Source organism: Macrobrachium nipponense, chromosome 8, assembly GCF_015104395.2.
Source record: "Macrobrachium nipponense isolate FS-2020 chromosome 8, ASM1510439v2, whole genome shotgun sequence".
Lineage (NCBI taxonomy): Eukaryota > Metazoa > Arthropoda > Malacostraca > Decapoda > Palaemonidae > Macrobrachium > Macrobrachium nipponense.
In genome coordinates this window covers 36655179-36678138 of record NC_087203.1, presented here as the reverse complement: position 1 = coordinate 36678138, position 22960 = coordinate 36655179, and the positions used below count along the sequence as shown (strand labels likewise).

The window sequence follows — 22960 nt, the reverse complement described above, 5'->3', positions numbered from 1 at the left end:
TCTCTCTCTCTCTCTCTCTCTCTCTCTCTCTCTCTCTCTCTCTCTCTCTCCTATCTGCTCAGTGAAACTGTTCTCTTCTCTGATTCAAAACCAGAATTAAAAAAAGGGTTGGAAAAATAAACAATGCTTTCTCTCTCTCTCTCTCTCCTTCTTGCTCCCTTAACTGCTCAGTGAAACTGTTCTCTTCTCTGATTCATAACAGCATATTAAAAAAAACAGTGGAAAAAAAATAAAAATCATCTCTCTCTCTCTCTCTCCACAAGAATGCAGAAATTATGAAGAAGAAGAAACAAAGAATATTACACAGAAATTAAGATGAAGTTGTAGTTAACTGCATAAAATGAAAAATATAATACATACGTTAATACAAAGTTCGTAAGTTCATTAGTAAAAAGTTAAAATATGAAATTTACATTAAAAATCAGAGATTAACCGACTGGGCGCTCACGCCCTCACTCCAAGACCCATTTCTGCTCTGTAGCTCACGGTTCAAACGCGTTCGGAGTTAATACAATTACGGGAGAAGCCACAGAACTCTTGAGTCCTCAATCGCGCCACCTTTTGTACTTGATCGTCTCGTCTCTTTGATTTTTAAAATAATGTTTTTACCGACACTGAAGCACGAGAGATGATACAGAGGGGGGAAACTGAGGTTTGAGAACTGGTACGAGATTCGTTTTAACAGGGTTACGGAACAGGAAGTCAAGATTAAGGCGGGAGATCGGCAATAATATGAAGGTAAACAAATGAAGACCTGCCCCCAATACGACGAGGATTCCCAGGAAGAGACGAGATAAGATGATTACCCTATTTGACTACCGGACCTGTTGACTCCTGAAGGGTTGGACTAGCGTGGCGACTGGATGCCAAACGGAAAAAAAAAGGATATTGTTTGCATTTATACCTAGTTGATGATGCAACAGGTATTCTAGACAATGACTATGTCACAGAATACGGATTTATTTGGGCAATCGTGAGAGCGAAAACCTTAGCAGAGGTGATTCGTAGTTACTAGGACTCAGTGTAACTTAATTTTTCTTTCCAGAATAAAAGTGCTACAAAAATGAGAACGTTACCTAATATTATGCATCATTTACACTTTCTTTCACGAACACTAGGAAGCTGCCGTTTTCACTCAATATTCATCAGTGACGGTAACAATCAACAATGCAATAAGGAAACGTTGGACTTACGCCTAAATCTGCATCCCTGGTATACAGTAAATAATAAATAAAAGGAATTATAAGCGCGTCAGTGGCGTGATCGGTACGGTCTTGACCTGCCACCTCGGTGGCCGCGAGTTCGATTCTCGGGCATTCCATTGAGATGTGAGAGATGTGTATTTCTGGTGAAAGAAGTTCACTCTCAACGTGGTTTCGGAAGTCACGTAAAGCCGTTGGTCCCGTTGCTGAATAGCCACTGGTTCGATGCAACGTAAAAACGCCATACAAACAAACAAACAAAAATTAGTATCCACTCATTATTTTGTACAGACACAGACAAAGCCGAACAAAAACATCAACCTCCTTTGGCGGATGTAACAATGAAGTTGAGGTTATGGAGTATGAAACCTGATCCCAGGCTCCCTCGACAATGCTTCTAAAATAGTTAAATTACATAACTGCAGAAGACCGCGTCACTAACCCTTCCACTCTTCGCATGCTCCTTGCAGTTAGAGTTGACAGCTAAAAGAACAAGTCATGGTTATATCAACAAGACCAATGATAATACTGTTCTACTCGTATTAAATTCTAATTGTATCGGTCATGTTCGCCAGATCGTCGGAAATACAATGATTAGGCGATGAACTTTCATTTTCTGTTTGTTATTATTTTCTTACTGAGATTAACGTTGAAATTCTCTCATACCTATCATATCTACCATTTTTTACTTAACCTTTTACTTGAGCGGTTTTGGGTTTGTTGGGGAAGGGGGCGAGGGGGAGGAGGACCTTTTCCTTGGAAGGCTTCGGTGTGGGGCGGGAGAGTGGTGGGGGAGAGTCAATGAATAGCCATTGTATCCAAGCTTTGGCGTCATAAGAGTTACATGAGCCGTTAATATCCACAGCATCAAGGGCACGAGATCTGGTGCTCGTTGTGGCCAAGAAAAAAACAAGTAAAAGGCGGGCCAAAGAATGCGGTAAAGTGAGGGTGCGTCCCATGGCTCTCGAAAGCACTGCCAGATGCACGATCCATGGCTAACTTACCCTTGAATAAAATAAAAACTACCACGGCTGGAGGGCTGCAATTTTGTATGTTTGATGATTGGAGGGTAGATGATCAACGTACCAATTTGCAGCCCTCTAGCCTCAGTAGGTTTTAAGATCTGAGGAAGGTCAGATAGACAAAAAGCCATCTTAATAGTTTTCGTTTAAAAGAAAACTACAATGTGAAACTCTAGAATTTAAAGAAATAAAAAAAAAAATCAAGCATTCAAGTCGACAAGGACCCACAGAAAATGAAAATTTTGAATAAGTAATAAGTATAAAATTTTATATTATTATTATTATTATTATTATTATTATTACTGAAAAACTGAACCCTAATCATGTGGAACAAGCCCCACACAGGGGCGCATTGCCTTGAAATTCAAACTTCCAAACAACATGTTGTTCATGGGAAAGAAGTAACAGATGGTAATGAGAAATACAGAAAGAAGAGGTCACTTATTCAAAAAGGAAAAAATAAATTAATAAATTATTGAATAGATAAAAACGTAAGTAAATTATTAAACTACAAGGCGATCTGTATTAGGACAGAAATGCATTACATGTTCGATTGAACTTTTGAAGGTTCCAGTTGCTCCGATATCTCTGGTAGAAAAAACCGGAGAACTTCGACAACGAGGTATAATGGCGCTGCTGTTCAGCAAATAACTGGTGCCAGATTAGTTTGAATGATTATGAAGGGAAATAATGAAATACATTAATGCAAACGTAATTGATGAGAGAGAGAGAGAGAGAGAGAGAACGGTCTTTTCTGGAGACAACGCAATACATCCCGAGACAATGCATCCCCTACCTGACTTGTCTTAGAACCGTAATCTTTTTACCTCGTTGCCTACTAGGGCTAACGTTTAGTTTTTTCTTCCTTGTGTTCTTTTGTGCTCTCTCTGTAAGAGGTGCTCTTGAAGCAAAAGCCCGTGCTGGCATAAGATCAATACTTTCTATATAACATGTCCCAGATTTGTAGGCTACAGATTTGAAGGTTACCGTTCCCTGACCGTGAACTTTCAAATCGACAAACATCAGTCACTCTCTCTAGACTAAGCGTAGGTTTTTCACTCGTTATTTTCCGCTTACACAATCAGATACTGTGATGAAAAGATCCAAGCGTGTAAAAAGGAATTAATACCAAATGGTAGTACATTCTAAAATAAAACTACTTTGCACAAAAAACTACTGGTGGCCTTTACAGACCGGTCTTGCTCTGGGGGTAATCTAGGGACCTTGGGCTTCGGTGGGTACGGTATACTATTGCGCTTGCGCTAAATGAGTGCGGTTTTTATATCGATATCATATATATATATATAATAGATATATAATAGTATATATATATATATATATATATATATAATATATATATATATATATATATATATATATCCAGTTCTCACAGGACTGGATAAAAAAAATCAAGAGTAAATATTACTGATTTGAAGACTACTTTCACTGGTGCAAAAGAATCTTCAGTCTCATTTTCGAAGAAGTTAAAGTCACATAATTACGAATGAGAATGGAGACGGAATACCAAAAATTATAGTATCTAACAGGATTCTGCAGGACAAACAGGCATTTGAGCAAAGTTGGGAAACGGCTAGGATATGTAAACCCAAACCAAAAGTGGCAAGGAAAAAAAAAGGCTATGCAATAATGCAATCAATATACTACTGAAACGAAATTCATACTAAGTATTATATGATTATATATATATATACTAAGCAACAACACCCATCCCCCTTACAGCACGACGGGTTTATTATAACACTGTCATACACTATCAAGTGGAAAAAGCGCTTATCTCTTTCTTAGGAATAACGTAGTCCGCCAAACATCGAGCTCAAGGAATACCTTGATACATAGATACACGGTCTAGGTATACCTAGACAGTGCATAGATATAGAGAGGAGAGATTGGACAGACAAGCGACGATCGCGTGCACGGAAGGAGCCGTTGTTATGCGATAACTGTCAGAGATGGCATCGGTATCAACTGCGAAGACCTGCGGCAGAAAAGCCACTTCTGGTAGCCAATGCTGGGTCATCAACCGCGTCAATTACAGGAACAAGTTCACAAAAGAACAGTGGATCACCTTTCACAAATAGACCTATTTTCATTCATGAGAATCTTTATGACTGTTGGAATAACCTCAAGTAAACGTCGTGTTACATCGCAGTCAACTTCACTCTTCCTTTTCTATCTAATAAAATACGTAATGAATGTTGTTTATCCGTGGCACGTGCCTACAGCTCGTAAAAATTATTATTCCAAATGACGAATTGTGTAGAATAAAAGTAGTTCAGTGTGCTGAAATCTACCTGAAAAGTCACTGGCATGTAGGGTTCCCATCAGTCCATACAAAGACCAATGGTTTATGGACCTCTGACTATGTTTTACCCACCTACTTGTACTACAACCAATGTAAATAGTAGGCTAGGCATCATGGGGAGGCCTATGTTCAGGCCTGGTGCAGTTTTAAGTGTTAATGAAATGTTATGGTAGTGTAGGGAAAATACCGAAATGTGCCGCCTCTAACGTAGCGTGACCTCCTTCCCGAAAAAAAGTACTTTAACACGACCTGTAACCCAGGATAGACATTTGTCAAGAGCCAGCCTCCGTCGAAGCAATACCTCAAGACCTCTTATTTCCTTTCGAAGTAAGTGTTTTCTCTCAAGTCACTCTGGTTTCCGTGCACGTGGTCGTGCTACGGTAGAGGTGGCCGCCAGGTGGCCATTCGGTATTTTACCATCTTTAGTACATGTTATCAATAAGTTCTCAAACCTGGTATGGAGAGGACTCTGCTGAATTTTAACGATAATTAGTTCTGCCTCTAGAGTAAAACAGGACTGTAAATTTATGGAAAGAAAGGCATATAACTTCGACAAATTGGTCAACTATATTGCTCAAGTGTATACAAAGTGGTACAGCAAACAGAATTAAAATTTTTATTTCTACATGTAGTACACATTGTCATTGATAAGTGCTGCAATAATAATTTACCATTCATTAAAGACTGCTGTGAAAATAACCATAATGTTGCTATATCTACAAAACTTTATGGCTTAACCGTAGAAGAGACATACCACCAAAATTAAATATTTGTACTTCTGCATACAGTACATAAAGTATATAGTAAATGGTGTATAAATCATTTGACAGTTTTGGCGGAGATCCGAGAAAACACGTTTTAAAGAGTACAGGATTTCCCATAAGATTGCATGGGTTTGCGCTATTGTTTACATAAGAGTTATCGCATAGAAATGGCGCCAGGCAGTGCACGTCGCAGACTGCTTTGGCTGTTATACGATGTCCAATCTCTCCTCATATCTATGCCTTGATACACCAACCGAATTGCCAAAGCGAAGGATGTGGGACTCACAATGCTCCTTCATACATTGGGATAACTAGGACTCGTCTGTCGAACAGACATACCAACCACCTTCAGGATCAAGGTCTATATAATGCTGGTCTCCGTCACGCAAGGACCTATGAGTAGTAGGGACTGAAATATTCGACGGAGAAAGAACACACAGACCTTGTCCACTGTCGAGCCCTTACGCATTTGGGCTTTCAGAAGAAAAATCGTCGATCAGTTTACAGTATGAAAAATTATTCGTACTGTCGATTTTGAATCATTCCCGTGAAACCTCGGATATCTCTTACGATCACCATGAGAGAGAGAGAGAGAGAGAGAGAGAGAGAGAGACTAGCCTTAGACCTTATCCTTATCCCTGTAGTCTCGATTGGCTATCTCTAATTTTTTCACTGCTTTTAGCACTCTTTAATAGCTGCTCTTGGAGCAAAAAGCAGCGTTGGTTTGAGACCAGGTTCATTTTAAACAATTTTTGTAGTCATTCACTGATGAAATTAAAATGTGTACGTTCGAAACGTCCTGCCTAACAAACTACTTTGAAAGAGCCTTGTACAGTTCTGCATAATCTGAACCTTGACTCTTGTAACTGCGTATTGGAAAGTCTTTCCGCAAGAAAATTATTAACTGCCAGGCTGCAATTGCCTTACTATTTTTTATTTGAATCTCTCTCTCTCTCTCTCTCTCTCTCTTCTCTCTCTTCTCTCTCTCCGCACACAACAAACACACCTACGTATATTATAACGTGCGTGTCCATTACTCTTAGTTTTGCGACAAAGTTGAAACATTGATGTAACAAAAATAGCTACTACAGCAGTTTCAACGACAAAACAAACATAAACGAATCTGGAAAACACAGGCCCTAGTTTTAGACACATGCCTGAGAGCCAACAAGAAGCCGGAATAAGGGGACAAAAATCATGTTTAAATGACAGTAATCTGCAATGCAAAATGAGGCAGCAAAAGCACCGCAAATCTCCCAAAACTGAAACGCAAATGGGTAGTAGCAAGACCACACCGGTGGCCCCGGTAGTAGACCGAATACATCAACAGCATTTCTGTTGGCTATGAACGTGGCGATCCCTTTATAACGGAGAAGCACCCGTGAAATATTCATGAAGGCTGACTCATTTATCTTGACAATCGAACGACAGAGACAGCTCTTCCTGGAAACTGGCCGAAAGATACTGAAATGGCGCGCATATAGCCTACTGAAAAGCAAACAACGTCTCTTTGCTAAAATGCATTAAAATCCAGTTTTTACGTCTCCAGTCCGCCTATGAAAAGATTATTGTTATTGAATACCGATTGAAACATGAAACGTAAATGAACTCGCTTTGAACAGCACTGTATTGAAAGCGAAATCGAAACGCGAAGAATGTCAAGGCCGTTAAAGCAGACCTAAGCTGTAGAAACTGGAGAATTAATTCTACAAACAGCCTCCCGTCTGAGTTTATTCTGAGGCGAAATTATGAATTATGAAGAAAGAGATAGCCCAGGGGCAGCGCCGGTATAATGAGCGGAAGTACACACAAAGGGGGCAATTATAATTTCATGGCTTATGAGTTAAGCCTAAAAACTGCAGGGCTAATTCTTTCATTTCTGTGGTAACGTGATTAAAAGGTCAAGTAATTTCATATAGACTACGTTTTCACTATGATTAGCAATTGAAGAACCTGAATAAACCCACCCTAAAATACCCTGTACTAATCTTATATAAATTTTCACGGGCTTATACACACTTTTTTACGCAAAACTAAGTATACACTTCTCATCATCAAACATATATATATTTTAATATATATATAAGATATATTTAGTATATATACATAATTACATATGTAGTATATATATATATAGATATATATATATATATATATATATATATATATATATAAATGTGTGTGTGTGCGTATGAGCGCGTGCCTAGGAAAAAGTTAGTCGTTATCAGGAGCATAGTTTAAAACTACCAGAGACAAGTCAAAGCGATGTGGTATTTTGATAGAGCAGAAGTGACGAAAGGTGAAAAGCAAAAACTTGCCTTTTACTCAGACAATGCTTTTGACTCAGCAGGATCAAGAACTGCCCACGAGAAGACAATGCAGGCTCATGACCAAACGCAACCTCGGTCTAGACTCTAGACCGTGAACGCAACGTACATAGACACGGAGAATAAACCGTCAGGACGTTAAGCTCCTCGGTCCTCGGAGTCAGTGTTAGACATAGACGTACATGAAAAGTAGGGGGGAAAGGAGGGTGATTGAGTTTTTTTTTTTTATGGGCATTTTCCGCCTCTTTTGCCATAAATGCTAGAGCAAGCAGGAAATAAAAAAAGTGTTAGGTTAGGTTAGGTTAAGTTTAATAAAATAAATCCAAATCTTGAATTTAGACTAAATTAGAGCCTCAGAATGTTTGAGAGAAGATTAAAAAACTGCTTTATCCTGACGGTCTATGAATCACTGAGGCTTCACTATTTCCTGTTGTAGATCGGTGATCTGGAAAATTAAACACTTTCTTGCCAAGTCCAAAGAATCCACCGTGGTGAATTTATTACGAAGTGAATACTGAAACAACTAAATTGCTGAATTTCGGAATTTGCTCGATGGTGCATTTATTCTTTCATTTTGAGTTACGTCTCTCTCAAATTTGGACATTTTAGTTAAATAGACCCTCGCTGCAACCCCTTCCATTCCTTTTACGTTACCTCCTTTCATGCTCTCTCTCTTCCATCTGACTTTCCACCTTTCAAACCTTTGACTGTGAATTTCCATTTCAGCGCTGAATGACCTCATGAGTCCCAGTGCTTGGCCTCTGACCTATAAATTCTATTTTCAATGAAATTAATGTATTAATGTTTATGAAGAAAAAAAAAACTATTCTGGAAAATACAAAAACTCAAAGACAGTGATGTTTGAAACCCGGGTATTCGGAGAAATGAAGAGGAAAGTGCTGTACCCTACAGGGAACGGTTACAGGCGAAACGTTATATACAAACTCAAATCCTCTCTCTCTCTCTCATCTCTCTGCTCTCTCTCGTCTCTCCTCTCTACTCTCTCTCTCTGTAATACTTCTCTCTCTCTTTATATATATATATATATATATATATATATATATATATATATAATATATATATATATATATATATTTGCATGAAGGGAAACTAAAAACAAAAAAATATTAGACGTGTACTTTAAATGTTTCTCTTCGCTCTCCTGAATGCAAAAGAGAGACTCGCCATCAACATACAATGCTACATTAAATTAATTCCGTGCAGCGTGCCTGATTCACATTCTCACACAATCGAGTCAACAGGTCTCAGCTGAAATGGCTAAAAAAAAAAAAAAACCAGTGTTAGTGACCTTCAGTTAAAAACTCGTTGTTCTTACGTTGAACAGCCTAGAATGAGCGAAGGGAAGATACCTCAAATAAAGCACGTGCTTGCAAAAGGCAAGGTTACCCTGACAACAAGAACTGGGCGATTGTTAATTCTTATTTATCCGCCGAGGCGTTGACAACTTGAAAACATAACTTAGATACGGAAGACGAAAAATAATCGTAACCCTAAATGGATATCAAGGGCTGAGGTGGCGTTGAGTAAGAGAGCGCCAGCATAAAAAGTCGCTCATAAAAATAAAAAAAATTCAGAAGACGTTTCGGGTAAACTGTTGCCCGAGTTTTTTTTTTTTTTTTTTGTTTATCCTCGTCTTATGCAATGTGGTCATCCCAAGACCCTTAGGGAAAATTTTAGGAACGTCTGCTGCGTTCATTATTGATATTCTTGTCTGTGGGTTTGTGTCTTGGCAATTTTCCCTCCGAAAAGCTTACTCATAACTTCAGTTCTGCCGACACATTCTAAGTTTCTCGAAGTTTACACGTTCTTCGTGATTAAGAAACCTTCCTGTGTCTGGGTCAATCGTGCAACAAACAAGTCGCGAGTAGAGGAACTCGTTTCCAGTGAAGGAACAACTTCGTCACTAATGCCCTGCCTATGAATATTCCACCCGACCAGCTGGTGTCGAGTTCTGTCAAGTTTAGGGGGGAACGTTTCTTAACAGGTTCAGTTTGTCAGGCTGAAAATAATGACAACGAAAGCAAACGCATCATCCGTTAATGGTGATAATAAAGACTTAAGGGTACGAAATGTGGAGATAACATAGCCATGCCAGATTACAACGTCCGGTAGTATAGGGTAGAACATCTAAGAAAAGAAGCTTCGAACATCCGATGAACTGATGTAAACATGAACTCACCTCATCTTGAATCTCCGTGGCACACTGGTGGTAACGATAATCCATCGTGGAAACAATTTTACTTCCAGGAATGCGAGGAAATGAGTCTAAGTACTCCTAATACATGTCAGCCATTGACTGTGAAAACCCCCTGAATCAGGATTTGAAACGACAACTTGGTTCACGCACAAAGGCGCTCTCTGTCACACATGCGCGCACACTCTCAGTCACACGCCACGCGGGATCCCTTGCACAGACCGAACGCTCAACTGACTGCAATTCTACCTCGTGCTCCAACCGAGGGTCACAACTTATACCTTGCGACCAATCGCCGGCAAGGACGCAAAAAGTGGGAGTTCTCATTGGCGTATGACGTAACTGAGAGAGCGAACAAAAGACTGAAGAAGTGGGAGACGAAGCGAAGAGGAAACATCGTCAGCTGATTTCCACATCCTAGGAGCCCAAGTCCGACCATTTTGGTTTTATCTGTTCCTCTTTCGAGGAGCAACAACAATGATGGTCGTAGCGCCTGTCCTTGGGGCAAATAGCATATAAAAAAATAAGTTAAAAAAAGAAGAGATACAATGGAACAATGAACCAGGAGAGCAGCTGTGTTGAATATAGTGCATGATCATGTTGACGACCGGTAATGTAATACCTAGGTCTAATTTGACTTGCATTAGGGTAATCCGTAATTTTGCTCTTTTCTTGCTGTTATTTCTTTCATAATATGTGAATAATGTATTCTGTGGATGTTTGTTATATAAGGCAGTGGATTTATTGTTATTCTTATTATTTGTGGATGCGTGTTATAAAAGCCAGGGAATTTATTAATATTATTATTATGAGACTAATCAAGATGACCTTGTGCTCACCACTGTAATCATCTTAATCTTGAAAAGGAGAGACTGTATGATATTTCAGACCAGCTTATATGATGAGAAGGCTTTCAGTGAAAATAATATTATGCAAATATAATGATCATATCAGTACCGTACTTTTCTCATTAATCAATAACAATAGTTACGCGGGCACTTCACAGTGTGTTGATGTTTACTGCAGATTTCGCTGTCTATTAAATATAGCATACGTTTTCTAAGTGTACCCTATTACCGTCAACAATTTCAAGAGGGTCGAGACGGTAAGTCCCGACCCCGTGGACAGTGCGTACCGTCCCAAAGCTAAGAACAAATTACCTACCTTCTGCATACATGTATGCAGGAGTCGACTATGAGCAAAGCTGGCCCGGGACTGGACGACGGCACACCTAAAATTGGAGTTTATTACCTAAAGATTACCATTAATAATACAGGGTGTTTGTATGTGTATATTTATTAATTAATGATGTTTTTATGTTTGTATAAAGAAGTATACATGTATGTATAAATGAAGTTTTTAATAAGTCTTCGAGTTCCTCGTTGGGCGAGTGCGTTACATCCTCGCCTACCGATTTGGTAGTCCGAAGGTAGTCAAAAGGTAGACGTTGTGTGTATATATAAGACGACACCATTCCAATCTGTTGAAATGGATTTCACTCCGTCCCCCATCATTTATTTCCCATTCCGTTAATTAACAGGATAGCAGGTTGATTGTTAAACGCCACTAGATAAAGTTACTTCTCAAAAGAGAGAGAGAGAGAGAGAAAGGTTGGAACAAAGACCTAACCTTGAGCAGCCGAGATGAGCTTCGATGATGATAATAATAATACAATAATAACAATCTGCATCCCAAACTCCCTCAATTTCCGTTAGCTACCTGAATTCAAGGTCGTCTAGTAACAGTCTAAATCTTGGGTGTGTTCACTTATAATGTCAACAAACGGTACGACCTATCCATCGTCTTTTTTTTTTATTTAAGTGGGCCACCTGCAAATCTGGCAGTCGTTTCTTCATGTATGTATGCATGTATATATATATATATATTATATATATATATATATATATATATATATATATATGTGTGTGTGTGTGTGTGTATACACACATTATATATATATATATATATATATATATATATATCTATATATATATATATATATATATATATATATATGTATGTATGTATATACAGTTAAACAGGTCATCGACAGCAATGACACACCAAATAACGAAACTTCCACTGCCTGCCATTACCATGACATCAGAACTGAAGTGGGGAACGAGGTCAGATGGCAAAATAAAAATAAAAAAAAAAAACTGAAACCGAGCGTTAAAAAAAAAAATTCATTTATCCAATCTGAAACCGAAAATGGACCGACCTCTCAATAAGTGCTTACATTCTTCGCAATCGAAAGAAAAGTGAACCAATCGACTCTGATGTTCAGAAGAAACGCTGGGAAATTGCACACACACACACCGACGGTTGGGTCTAAGGGCGCGTGACTCATTCACAAGAAGGAATAACAAAAAGAAAAGACAGCAGCCTTTCACTCTCGGCCACATTCACTTTTCACTCTTAGTGAACATTTAGCTCCTGCAAATACCATTACGGAGAGGAATTAACAACGTATGTACACATACACATACACACATGCCAACGCTGTATGTGTAAAATATTTGCCCAAACGAAAGTTAATGCAACGATATAAAAACATCCAGCGGTTTGTGGGTTCGTCTGGAGAGAATAAAAATAGCCGTTATGCAACCTAGATCCAAGTGGCGTTTTAGTGACTTATACTTATTTTGAGAGAGAGAGAGACAGCGTATGTGTTTATGAAGACATTTGGGTACTATTACATGGCTAAACGTATTGAATTTTGAGAATTGCAGTGTCATTTTCCGCTCCGGTAACTGCGCATTGTTGAAATATTCTAGTCAAATAACATGCACGCACTGCGCGTGCGCGCACACACATACACACACACACACACATATATATATATATATATATATATATATATCATATATATATATATATATATATATATATATATATATATATATATATCCTTAAATCCACAGTAGAAAAGCAAATGAAAAACTGGGAACTTGGAACAAGCACTTTCGCAGTATACTCTACATTTTCAAGTTCACACTGAATATACTAGAAGTTGACAGACCTTTATATACAAAAACAGAAAGGGGGACGGGGTTACAGTTTGTTAATCTGGGTGGCGTGTTCTTTAACCAAAAGAGACAGGAGAGAGGATCAAGGGACAATCCAAGATGGAGATTTAAATTCCTTGTTGACGTGGCTTCAATAAAAACGAATCCAGCAGATTCCTTGTTCTAGTGATCTTTGACCCTGGAGATTATCGAGGAATTATCCCAGTTAATAGCATGGCCTGTCTTGAGCCAATGATCCACAATGCCATTATTCGTTAAGCCTCTTGATATGGCAAATTTGTGGTGAGAGCGTCTCACCTTTAGATCTCTCGATGTTTGCCCTATATAAATTCTAGTACATTCTTTACAAGCAATACTATACAATATTGTTTGAATTTGATGGGCTATTCTTCATTAGTTTATTTCTCAAATTATTATTATTAAAAATAGCCTGTCAGATTAAAAAAAATATTGTATACAGTATTCCTTGTAAAGAATGTAATAGAATTTATGTAGGGCAAACTTCCTAAGACCTAAAGGGGAGATTCTCTCAGCACAAATATAAAGGTTTAACGAATAATGGCACCGCAGATCATTGTCTTAAGACAGGCCATGCTATTAACTGGGATAATTCCTCGATAACCTGCAGGGTCAAAGATCACCATAAAAGGAACCTGCTGGAATCCGTTTTTATTGAAGCCTCGTCAACAAGGCATTTAAATCTCCATCCTGACACACGGTCAAATGCCAAGCCACGAGGGCAGCTAATACTGGGATAATTCCTCGAGAACCTGCAGGTCAAAGATCACCATAAAAGGAACCTGCTGGAATCCGTTTTTATTGAAGCCTCGTCAACAAGGCATTTAAATCTCCATCCTGACACAGTAACACCAGCCAGAGGGCAGCTAATATAAATGGAGCTTGACCACTCCCCTCTACCTCTGTTAAAAAGGGAGTACATAGGGAGTTGCGCATCATGAGCAAAAGCTGTAAGATAGGATGTTCAATTGTGAAGCTACCTACGTTATAGCCTATCCAGCCCGACTGCCTTGCAAAAAAAATAAATAAATAAAAAAAAGGGGGAGGGGGAGAAAGAATAAAACATTCAACATCTAGTCTGTCATCAATGTACCTTAGGCAAGATACTCTTTATCTCAGTGGAGCTTGGAGAATACACAAAAGGTGTCCAAGGACTTGTGGACAACATCCCCGAGGTAATATTAGGTAAAATAGTATGGTGCCACCAGAAAACTGCCCTTATTACTTGGGAGACTGCAAAGTTCTCTAACCAGCTGGGCATAGAACAAAGTCCAGGACTTTGCAAGCTCTCACCTAGACTGGATGATCATCTTCCTCATGAGACGACCTTACATCTACTTTATCACTTCTAGAAGGAAGAAAGAAAGGGGGCTTTTGAATGCCTCCTTTCGCCATTTGGTATTACAGAGGGACTCCAAAACTGCAGCCTAGGAGGCTTAGTTCTCATGGATTGTTCCACATCACTCGAACTGGGCAAAAAAGTATCTCATCCAGCTCCCCACTAACAAATTCTTGGAGAGAGAGAACCAAAACAATTTCCAAATCTCTAGTTGGACTGATAGGTTCCGAGTTTTCACCACACAATGAGCCAGGCAAAATATAAAAAACCCTGAAAACAAGAAAACATGGTATGATAAGGCTAGGGCAGCAGAACAAATCTCGAGGGTGAGGTGTCGATCCAAGGCCTCTTCCAGGGGCTCTACTATACTTAAGTGGGAAACCAAAGGCAATGAATTGAGCAAAACTGTTCAAAGGTCCTAAAGACATGGACAACTCTACCAAGAAAGAGAGGTCTTATTGAAGGTGGATAGCAAGTGACCAATCTGATACTAAGTACATGTAGTTGTGACTGAGGAGTAATCCCATCTACACTAACAATCATTCACTCCTTTGTACACATGAGCTGTAAATAGCTCAAAACGTGGCTGACAGAGAGCAGTTGGCCAAAGAGGAATCTCAGGGCACTTCTACCACATGAGCTAGTTGGTTTGGATAACCACTAGGCATGAGGCAATTGAGGAGCTACCAAGTTTATCTGAGACCCAGTATGACAAACACTCAGATGATCATTTGACAAATCAGACTGAGTGATGGGAAGGTGTCCTCCAAAGCTGCCCAGGAGTCTGATTTGTGTTGAAGAACCTTTTTACCATGTGAGAATATAGGGGCCACTAGGTCCCCAGTAGTTACCCCTGGCCTAGCTGACAGCTAAACACCATGGCGAACCTTGCAGTGAACCTCCCACCCTTAACACCATGGCGAACCTTGCAGTGAACCTCCCACCCAAGTATCTGCTTGCCACTGGCAGAGGAAGGGAAGTCAGTCCCCCTTGCTTGTTGACATATGCCACTATGGTTGTGCTGTTGCTCATCAGAACTATGGAGTAACCCATTACAATCCTGAATTCTTTCAGGGTTAGCAGCTCACATTTCCAAACTGTTCATATGCAAAATGAAGTTTGCCCTTTGTCCATACACCCAAGGCAGAGAGGCCTTCCCAGGTGTGACCCCCACCCGCCTTTGTCGCATTCATAAACAGGAGTACCTCTGGAGTTTGGGAGTTTAAAGGATGTTCCAGTCATTTAGCTAATAGGCAAGATCCTCTTTCACTCCATGATTCATGAACACAAGCTAGAATGCAGGGTTGCTTGATAATAACTAGTGGTGCTTCAGCTGCCAATGAAATGACCAGTGGTGTGGGCACCCATGTGGCAGGAGCTTCTCCAATGATGGCAGGTGAACAAAGGCAACCTCCCTGCCAAATCTGATTGTTTTCCACAACAGAAACTGCACTGTCACCTCCCACAGATTGTTGACATGAGTTAGATGGGGAAGATTCTTGCTGCTACCATATATTCATTATGCCTATGTGCTTGCCTGTTACTTGGGCATGAGCTCTGACATCTCCCAGCTTATCATGATCCGAAGTTCATGACAAAATGCATGGAGAAGGTTTTTGATTCAGAGTGACTGTGCCCCTGAGGATGCCAGAACTAACCAGTCATTGAGGTAATGCAGTAAGCATATCCCTTGCGAATGGGACCCATCTGACAGTAGGGAGGCTGTCACTACTTGAAAGCATGAAGATTTGAATTCTTGAAAGAAAATTGCAGGTACTGATGGTTTGTTTCCAGAAAGTATAAATCGTTCAGATTCACTGAAAGCAAGAAGTTGCCTTCTCTGATGGAATCAAACACAGAAAAGTCATTCCCCTCTTGAACTGAGTCTGAGTACATGATGGAATCCAATATAAAATGAGTAGTTTCACTTCTTGCACCAAGTCTGAGCAAAAAAAAAAAAAAACCCTTTTAAAGGAGAAAGAAAAATGACCTATTTCCAGCTGCCAGTCAACTTCTCCACTAGGTAAAGACAGCTGTAAAAACCATGAGAACGGTTGTCTACTACTTCCAAGGCAGTCTTTTCCAGCATCACCCTCTCCTTCTTTACAGGGCCAGAGCTTTGTGAAATCCGGCCTCTGTCACATTGCTCAGTGGAATGACAGTCATCCCCCTGTTGGTGGAAGCTGGAGAGGGGACTGCCTACCTTAGTGTCCCACTCCATTCTCCTTTCCTTTACATATCATTCTAGCAGAGCTGGAGGGGGTGTTTAAAAGGGCTGGAAAGGCTCCTAGCCCATTCTAGAGAAGAAGCCAAGGTTCCTTGTCTATGTTTCAAAGAAGGAAGACCCTTCCCATCATTAGACGCAGATGGTGTGGCTGGCCCCAATAACTTGGCTGCAGTTCCATTTGAAGCTTTAGGCAATGTGAGTAAGACTGAATGGATTAAGGGATTCCAGCAGATTTACTTTTCAGAAAGAGTAAAGAGGATCCCAGAAATGACCTGTTCTGTAAAAAAAGAGATTACTCTCACTTGAAACTTGTCATGGGAGGAGTAGACAGGAGATTACGTGACCTGCTTGTCAGCAAGGAACCTTTATATCCCGATATCAGACCATTCCGTGGCCCAAAACACTATTCACAAGCTGAGACAACAGAAACCTGAATGATGGTTTCGCCTCTGGGGTGCACCAGAGAATGCACTCTGTTAAGGAGGTTGGGTTCAAAAGTTAAGTATATCTTAGTCTTACCAGACCACTGAGCTGATTAACAGCTCTCCTAGGAATGGCTCGAAGGATTAGATATTTTTACGTGACTAGGAACCAATTGGTTACCTAGCAATGGGACCTTCAGCTTATTGTGTGATCCGAACCACATTATATCAAGAAATGAATTTCTATCACCAGAAATAAATTCTTCTGGTTCCGCGTTGGCTGAGCTGAGAATCGAGCTTCGGACCACCAGATTGGTAGCCGAGCGCGAAATCCACTCGACCAACGTGGGACATGAGGTTGGGTTCAGCACTGGTACATTGGTCACCTTCAGATCATTGTGCTCATAACTGACTTCACTGACGTCTTCCAAGTATTGTTGCAACTTGGCCTGTCGGTGTTTCGAAGGCAAAGGACCTAAGGTCCTGTCAGATGCCCTAAGGCACAAATTGGACCCTCTCTCACAAGCATGCCCTGGTAAACGCTCCCAAGGCCGTGAACACAAACAATTGGATCCCATGGCACCAAATACTGAATCATTAGCAAAGGTTCAAGTGGAGCAACTCGAAATCTTGGTATTCATTCCCGTAGACTTTTGATGTATCTATCTATCTATCTATATACATACATACATATATATATATATATATATATATATATATATATATATATATATATATAATATATATATTATATATATATATATATATATATATATATATATATATATATATATATATATATATATATACATATACATATATATACATATATATATATATATATATATATATATATATATATATATATGTATATATATGATGATGAGATAGGAAAGAAAAATAGACATTTTGGGGTTGTGTGAAACCCGTTTACCAGGAGAGGAACAAAATTATTGCATAACAATTACCAATTATTTTACAAAGGTGGAAGAACCGCACGACACGGAGTAGGTTTTATTGTGAGTGAAGAGCTAGCTGGAAAAATTAGTCATCTAGAATTCAAATGTAATAGGATTATTAGCATTTCCTTAAAGTTAGGAACATTTCAAGCCAGCATAATTCAGGTGTATGCACCACAGCAGGGCCGCCCTCAAGAAGAAAAGGAAGAATTCTACAGACATCTACAAGAAGTAAAGATTCTGTTCCCATATGTAGAGAATACATTAATAATTGGAGATATGAATGGACATATTGGGCAAGACAGGACAGGCATAGAGAGCATATTAGGAGCATTTAGCATTGGAGACAGAAATAGAGAAGGAGAAAACATAATTGATTTTTGCATACTAAACCAGATGTCCATTATGAACTCTTTCTATAATCATAGAGACAGCCAACAAGTGGACGTGGTACCGATGGAACTCGGCTTTAGGAGCATATACTGAAAAATCAATGATTGATATGGCAATAACAAATAACAAAAATTATGGTCAGAGATGTAAAAAGCATCCCCTCTGTGTCATTCGATTCAGATCACAGGCTTCTCTTAATTAAATTAAAGATGACAAAACCCAAACCAATTAAAAGCCAAGTGAGAGAAAGATTTATTTTAGAGAATATGAGAGAAGAGGAGTGCTTAGTTAGATATCAAAACGAAATAAGTAGAGCTAAACAAATGCAACAGGAGAGCAATGACCCAAATGAAAAAATGGAGACACTTTAGAATGGCTGTAGTGGGTGCTGCTAATAATACAGTGCAAAAGAAAAGAGTTCGAGGTAGGAGGAAAAAACAAACTGCTTGGTGGACCCCACACTAAAGGCCGCTGTTGCAAACAAAATGAAACTCTTCAGAAAATGGATGAAAACTTTGAATTTGGAAGATCACAATAACTATAAAGAAGGGTCGAGAGAAACGGAAAGAATAAAAGCTCAAACAAAAAGAGAAACATGGGAAAGAATAGGAGAAGATCTGGGAAATGATCTCCAAGGTACCAGAAAACTTATATATAGCACTGCCAAAAACTATAGAAAGGGAAGCCAACCACCCACTTATGTAATCAAAGACCCGATGGATGGGGACAATTTTAACTGAACCCCGAGAAATTGAACTTAGGATGGAAACATCACTTTGAAACACTACTAAACAACGGAAACAATGACCTTGAAGAGCATGTAGAATTTGATGTGGTTGGGGATGCAAAGAACCTGACATAAACAACCACTATGGAGTTTAAAAAATGCTCTCAAGAGGATGAGAAATGGTAAGGCCCCTGGAGTGGATACAATACCTGCAGAGCTCCTTAAAAACATGGGGGAGGATGGAGTTATCTGGCTACTAGAGCTAATCGACATTTACTCTGGAATGGGCAAATGCCACCTGAAGACTGAGAAGAGATCTAATATGCCCAATCTATAAGAAAGGTGACAAGACAAATTGCAGCAATTATAGAGGAAATATCCCTAATGTCACTGCTTTTAAAGTATATGAAAGAATACTTGAAACTAGATTGAGAGGATATGTTGAACCAAAGCTGGGTGAATGGCAAAACGGTTTTCGACCAGGAAGAGGGACAACTGATATGATTTTCTCCCTCAAGATGATATTTTGAGAAGAGCTGGGAATGGGACAGGGATAGATATATTGCTTTTATAGATCTAGAAAAGGCTTTTGATAGAGTAACAAGAATGGAAAATATGGGATGCCCTTAAAAGACCCTTACTATGGAATCCCTGGAGGAAAAACTTATAAGAGCAATTTATAACACCTATCAAAACATCAGATCCAGAGTAAAAACAAATCAAGAGAATGAAGACTGGTTGAAATAAAATCAGGAGTAAGACAGGGCAGCGTCCTTTCGCCACTTCTTTTTATATTGTTCTTAGATAAATGTATGAGGGAACTAGGTGAGGATGAAGCTGCAGATATGACCATCAAACCTTATGTATGCAAGATGACCATGCAATGATAGCCTCAGCGCAGAATCTCTCCAAGAAAAAAAAACGTCAACAACTGGAAACGCGATCTTAACAGCTAATGGAATGCGGCATCAACAAGAAATAAGACAGAAATCATGGCACCTATCACGAACACCAAGTAACGTAGATGTAGAAGTAGAAGGTCAGACATTGAAAAAACAAGTGTAGAAATTTCAAATACTTAGGAGTAGAGTTAGTGACCAAAACGATTCAAAATTGGTGGAAATAAACTACCCGAATACAGAAAATTAAAGTAACAATCTGTATTCTGCTTCTCCCACTAATGAAAGACAGAATATACCTCGCAAAGTGAAAACCATAATATAACCTCTCTATTTTAAGACCAATATTGACTTATTGGCCATGAATCATGGACATTAACAGTCAAGAACTAGAAGCCAACTTTCAAGCAGCTGAAATGAAAGCCCTAAGACTCATAAAAGGTGTAAACAAGACTAGATAGGTACGAAATGAAGACATTAGAAGAGAACTGGGAGTGGAGGGGGAGATACTAGATTTTGTGGAGAGAGGACAGCTTAGATGGTTTGGACACACCAAAAGAATGGAGGAGGAGCGATATCCTATAAGGTTTTGGAATGGACACCGGAAGGAAGGAGACCGGTAGGAAGACCAAAAAATGAGATGGCTACAAAAACATAGAGAGAGGAGTAGAGAGGAGAGGCTCTAGTTTGCGGGAAGTTGATGAGATGAGGCTCTATGATGATCGCCAAGAATGGAGACTGTTCCTGAAGCAGGACGACTGACAGGCCTGGAGGCCTACCTGGCGTCTGGTGAGAAAAAGGTGAGAGAAATTATATATATATATATATATATATATATATATATATATATATATACTATAGGACATATATATACATAATATATATAATATACATATATACTATATATATATACATATACATATACATATATACATATATATATATATAGTAGATCATATATATAGATATATATATATATATATATACAATATATATTATTCATGGTGTATATAGTATATATTAATATATATATATATATATACATAATACATATAGATATACATATATATATATAAAATACATATATATATATTATATATATATACATGTGTATATATAATATATATATATATAATATACTATATTATATATACACATATATATATATATATATATATATATATATATATATATATATATATATACATACATACATACAATTAGCAGCCCTGGTGTCCAACAAACTCCTGTCTTTTCTGAACATTTTGGACCAAATTTATTTCTATTTGTAACGTTTAAATTATGTCATTGAATACTATAAAACACACATTGAAAATAACAACTTGCAGGTACATGGGGTCATTGACAAAAGTGAGATTGGTAACCCCAGTTATACTATCGGGTTAAGAGAACATCGGCTGTTTGAGCAATACTGACAGTGATTCAGCATTTGTAGATGACGCTATAGGATAGGTACATATGTGCTTTTGTCCATAAATATAATACGTATTTGATTTATATATATATATATATATATATATATATATATATTATATATATATATATATAGAGGTTTAGTCTCCCTATTTCACGAAGATTGATATATGTGGACTACAACCTCATACATATATATAGTAAAGTATAAGTGTGTGTGTATATAGTGATATATATATATATATATATATATATATATCATATATATATATATATATATATATATATATATATATCAGATATACCATTAATGAAAAGGAGTACAGTTGTACCTACCATGTCCGTCATCTGCGTACTTATAAATGCTGAATCACTGTTGGTATTGCTCAACGGCTGATGTCTTCTCGCCCGTTGTTTATAGCATTCATTGACATTGTTTGTCATAATAAATAGAAATATCGGTTAAAATATTTACAAAGACAAGTTTCTTGGACACCAGCCATTAATTCAAAATGACTACGTGGGTCCATCATGGGTTTAAGAAGACTTGAACAATTCCTCAAATACGTTAAATAAAGATTTGACGGTTTCCCCGCCAAGTGACGACTACGCAGCGGGTGTTGTACTACGGAAATGCTACTCGGCGTTCACCGCTCACACACAATTCGCTCTAAGAAACCACACTGACTTTCCCTCCATTTCTCGAATTTATGACGCTAATGGACGCCACCTCCCTACCCCCCACCCAGAACCCCCAAACTTTTTTTTTTTTTTTTCCATTTCGTAACTTTACAACATAAGTGTCGAGGACTGAAAAAAAACGATCTGTGTCATTAGTGTATTTACAGAAAATGTGGTTCAAGTATGTTAGTCTCTCTCTCTCTCTCTCTCATATATAGTATATATATATATATATATATATATTATATATATATATATATATATATATATAACCTAGCCACCTGGGGGGCAACCAAGTCCTTATGGGTGCCGGTCCCAAGCCGGATAAATAGGGAGGGTTGGTGTCAGGAAGGGCATCCGGCTGTAAAAATCTGTGCCAAAACCAAAAATGGAATGAGCCGAAATATGGAAAGAGGTAATGCTAGGGCGTACTCCGTAAACGAACGCACAGAGACATCGCCCTAACTCTGTGGTAAGGCGAGGGCTACTGCATCAGGAGCGGGTGCAGCTAAAGAAGCGAGCTCACATTGGGTTCAGAGTATGTCAGCTAAATGTTGGGTCCATGACTGGGAGAGGTAGAGAATTGGCTGACTTGATGAGAGAAAAGAAAGTAGATGTTGTGTGTGTGCAAGAAACGCGGTGGAAAGGAAATAAAGCTAAAGAGTTGGGAGATGGATATAAGCTATATTATAGTGGAGCAAATAAACAAGGTAGAAATGGAGTGGCATAGTACTGTCTAGTGAACTAAAGAACTCGGTAATAGAAGTGCATAGAAAGAATGACCGTATCATCAGATTGAAGATATGTTATGGAGGAGAGATTCTGAATATTATAAGCGCATATGCACCACAAGTTTTGTTGCACAGAAGAAGAGAAGGGAAATTTCTGGAGAGACATGGATGGAATAATGCAAGAACTGGAAGAGCATGAGAGGGTGATAGTTGGGGCAGATTGAATGGCCATGTCGGAAGTGAAAATG

General features: G+C 38.7%; 1 protein-coding gene across 3 annotated transcripts in view; it reads right to left on the bottom strand.

Moving 5' to 3' along the window:
• Positions 1 to 22960, bottom strand: part of LOC135222673 (phospholipid-transporting ATPase ABCA3-like) — a 177648-nt gene that overhangs the window by 134248 nt on the left and 20440 nt on the right. The window contains exon 1 of one of the 3 annotated variants that reach the window (XM_064260832.1): positions 9839 to 10106. The exons of the other annotated variants lie outside the window; for them this stretch is intronic. Within the exon in view, the coding sequence (XP_064116902.1) occupies positions 9839 to 9883 (45 nt within the window). The 5' untranslated portion in view covers positions 9884 to 10106. Of the gene's footprint in view, positions 1 to 9838; positions 10107 to 22960 lie in introns of those variants that run through there. 3 annotated transcript variants of the gene reach the window in all.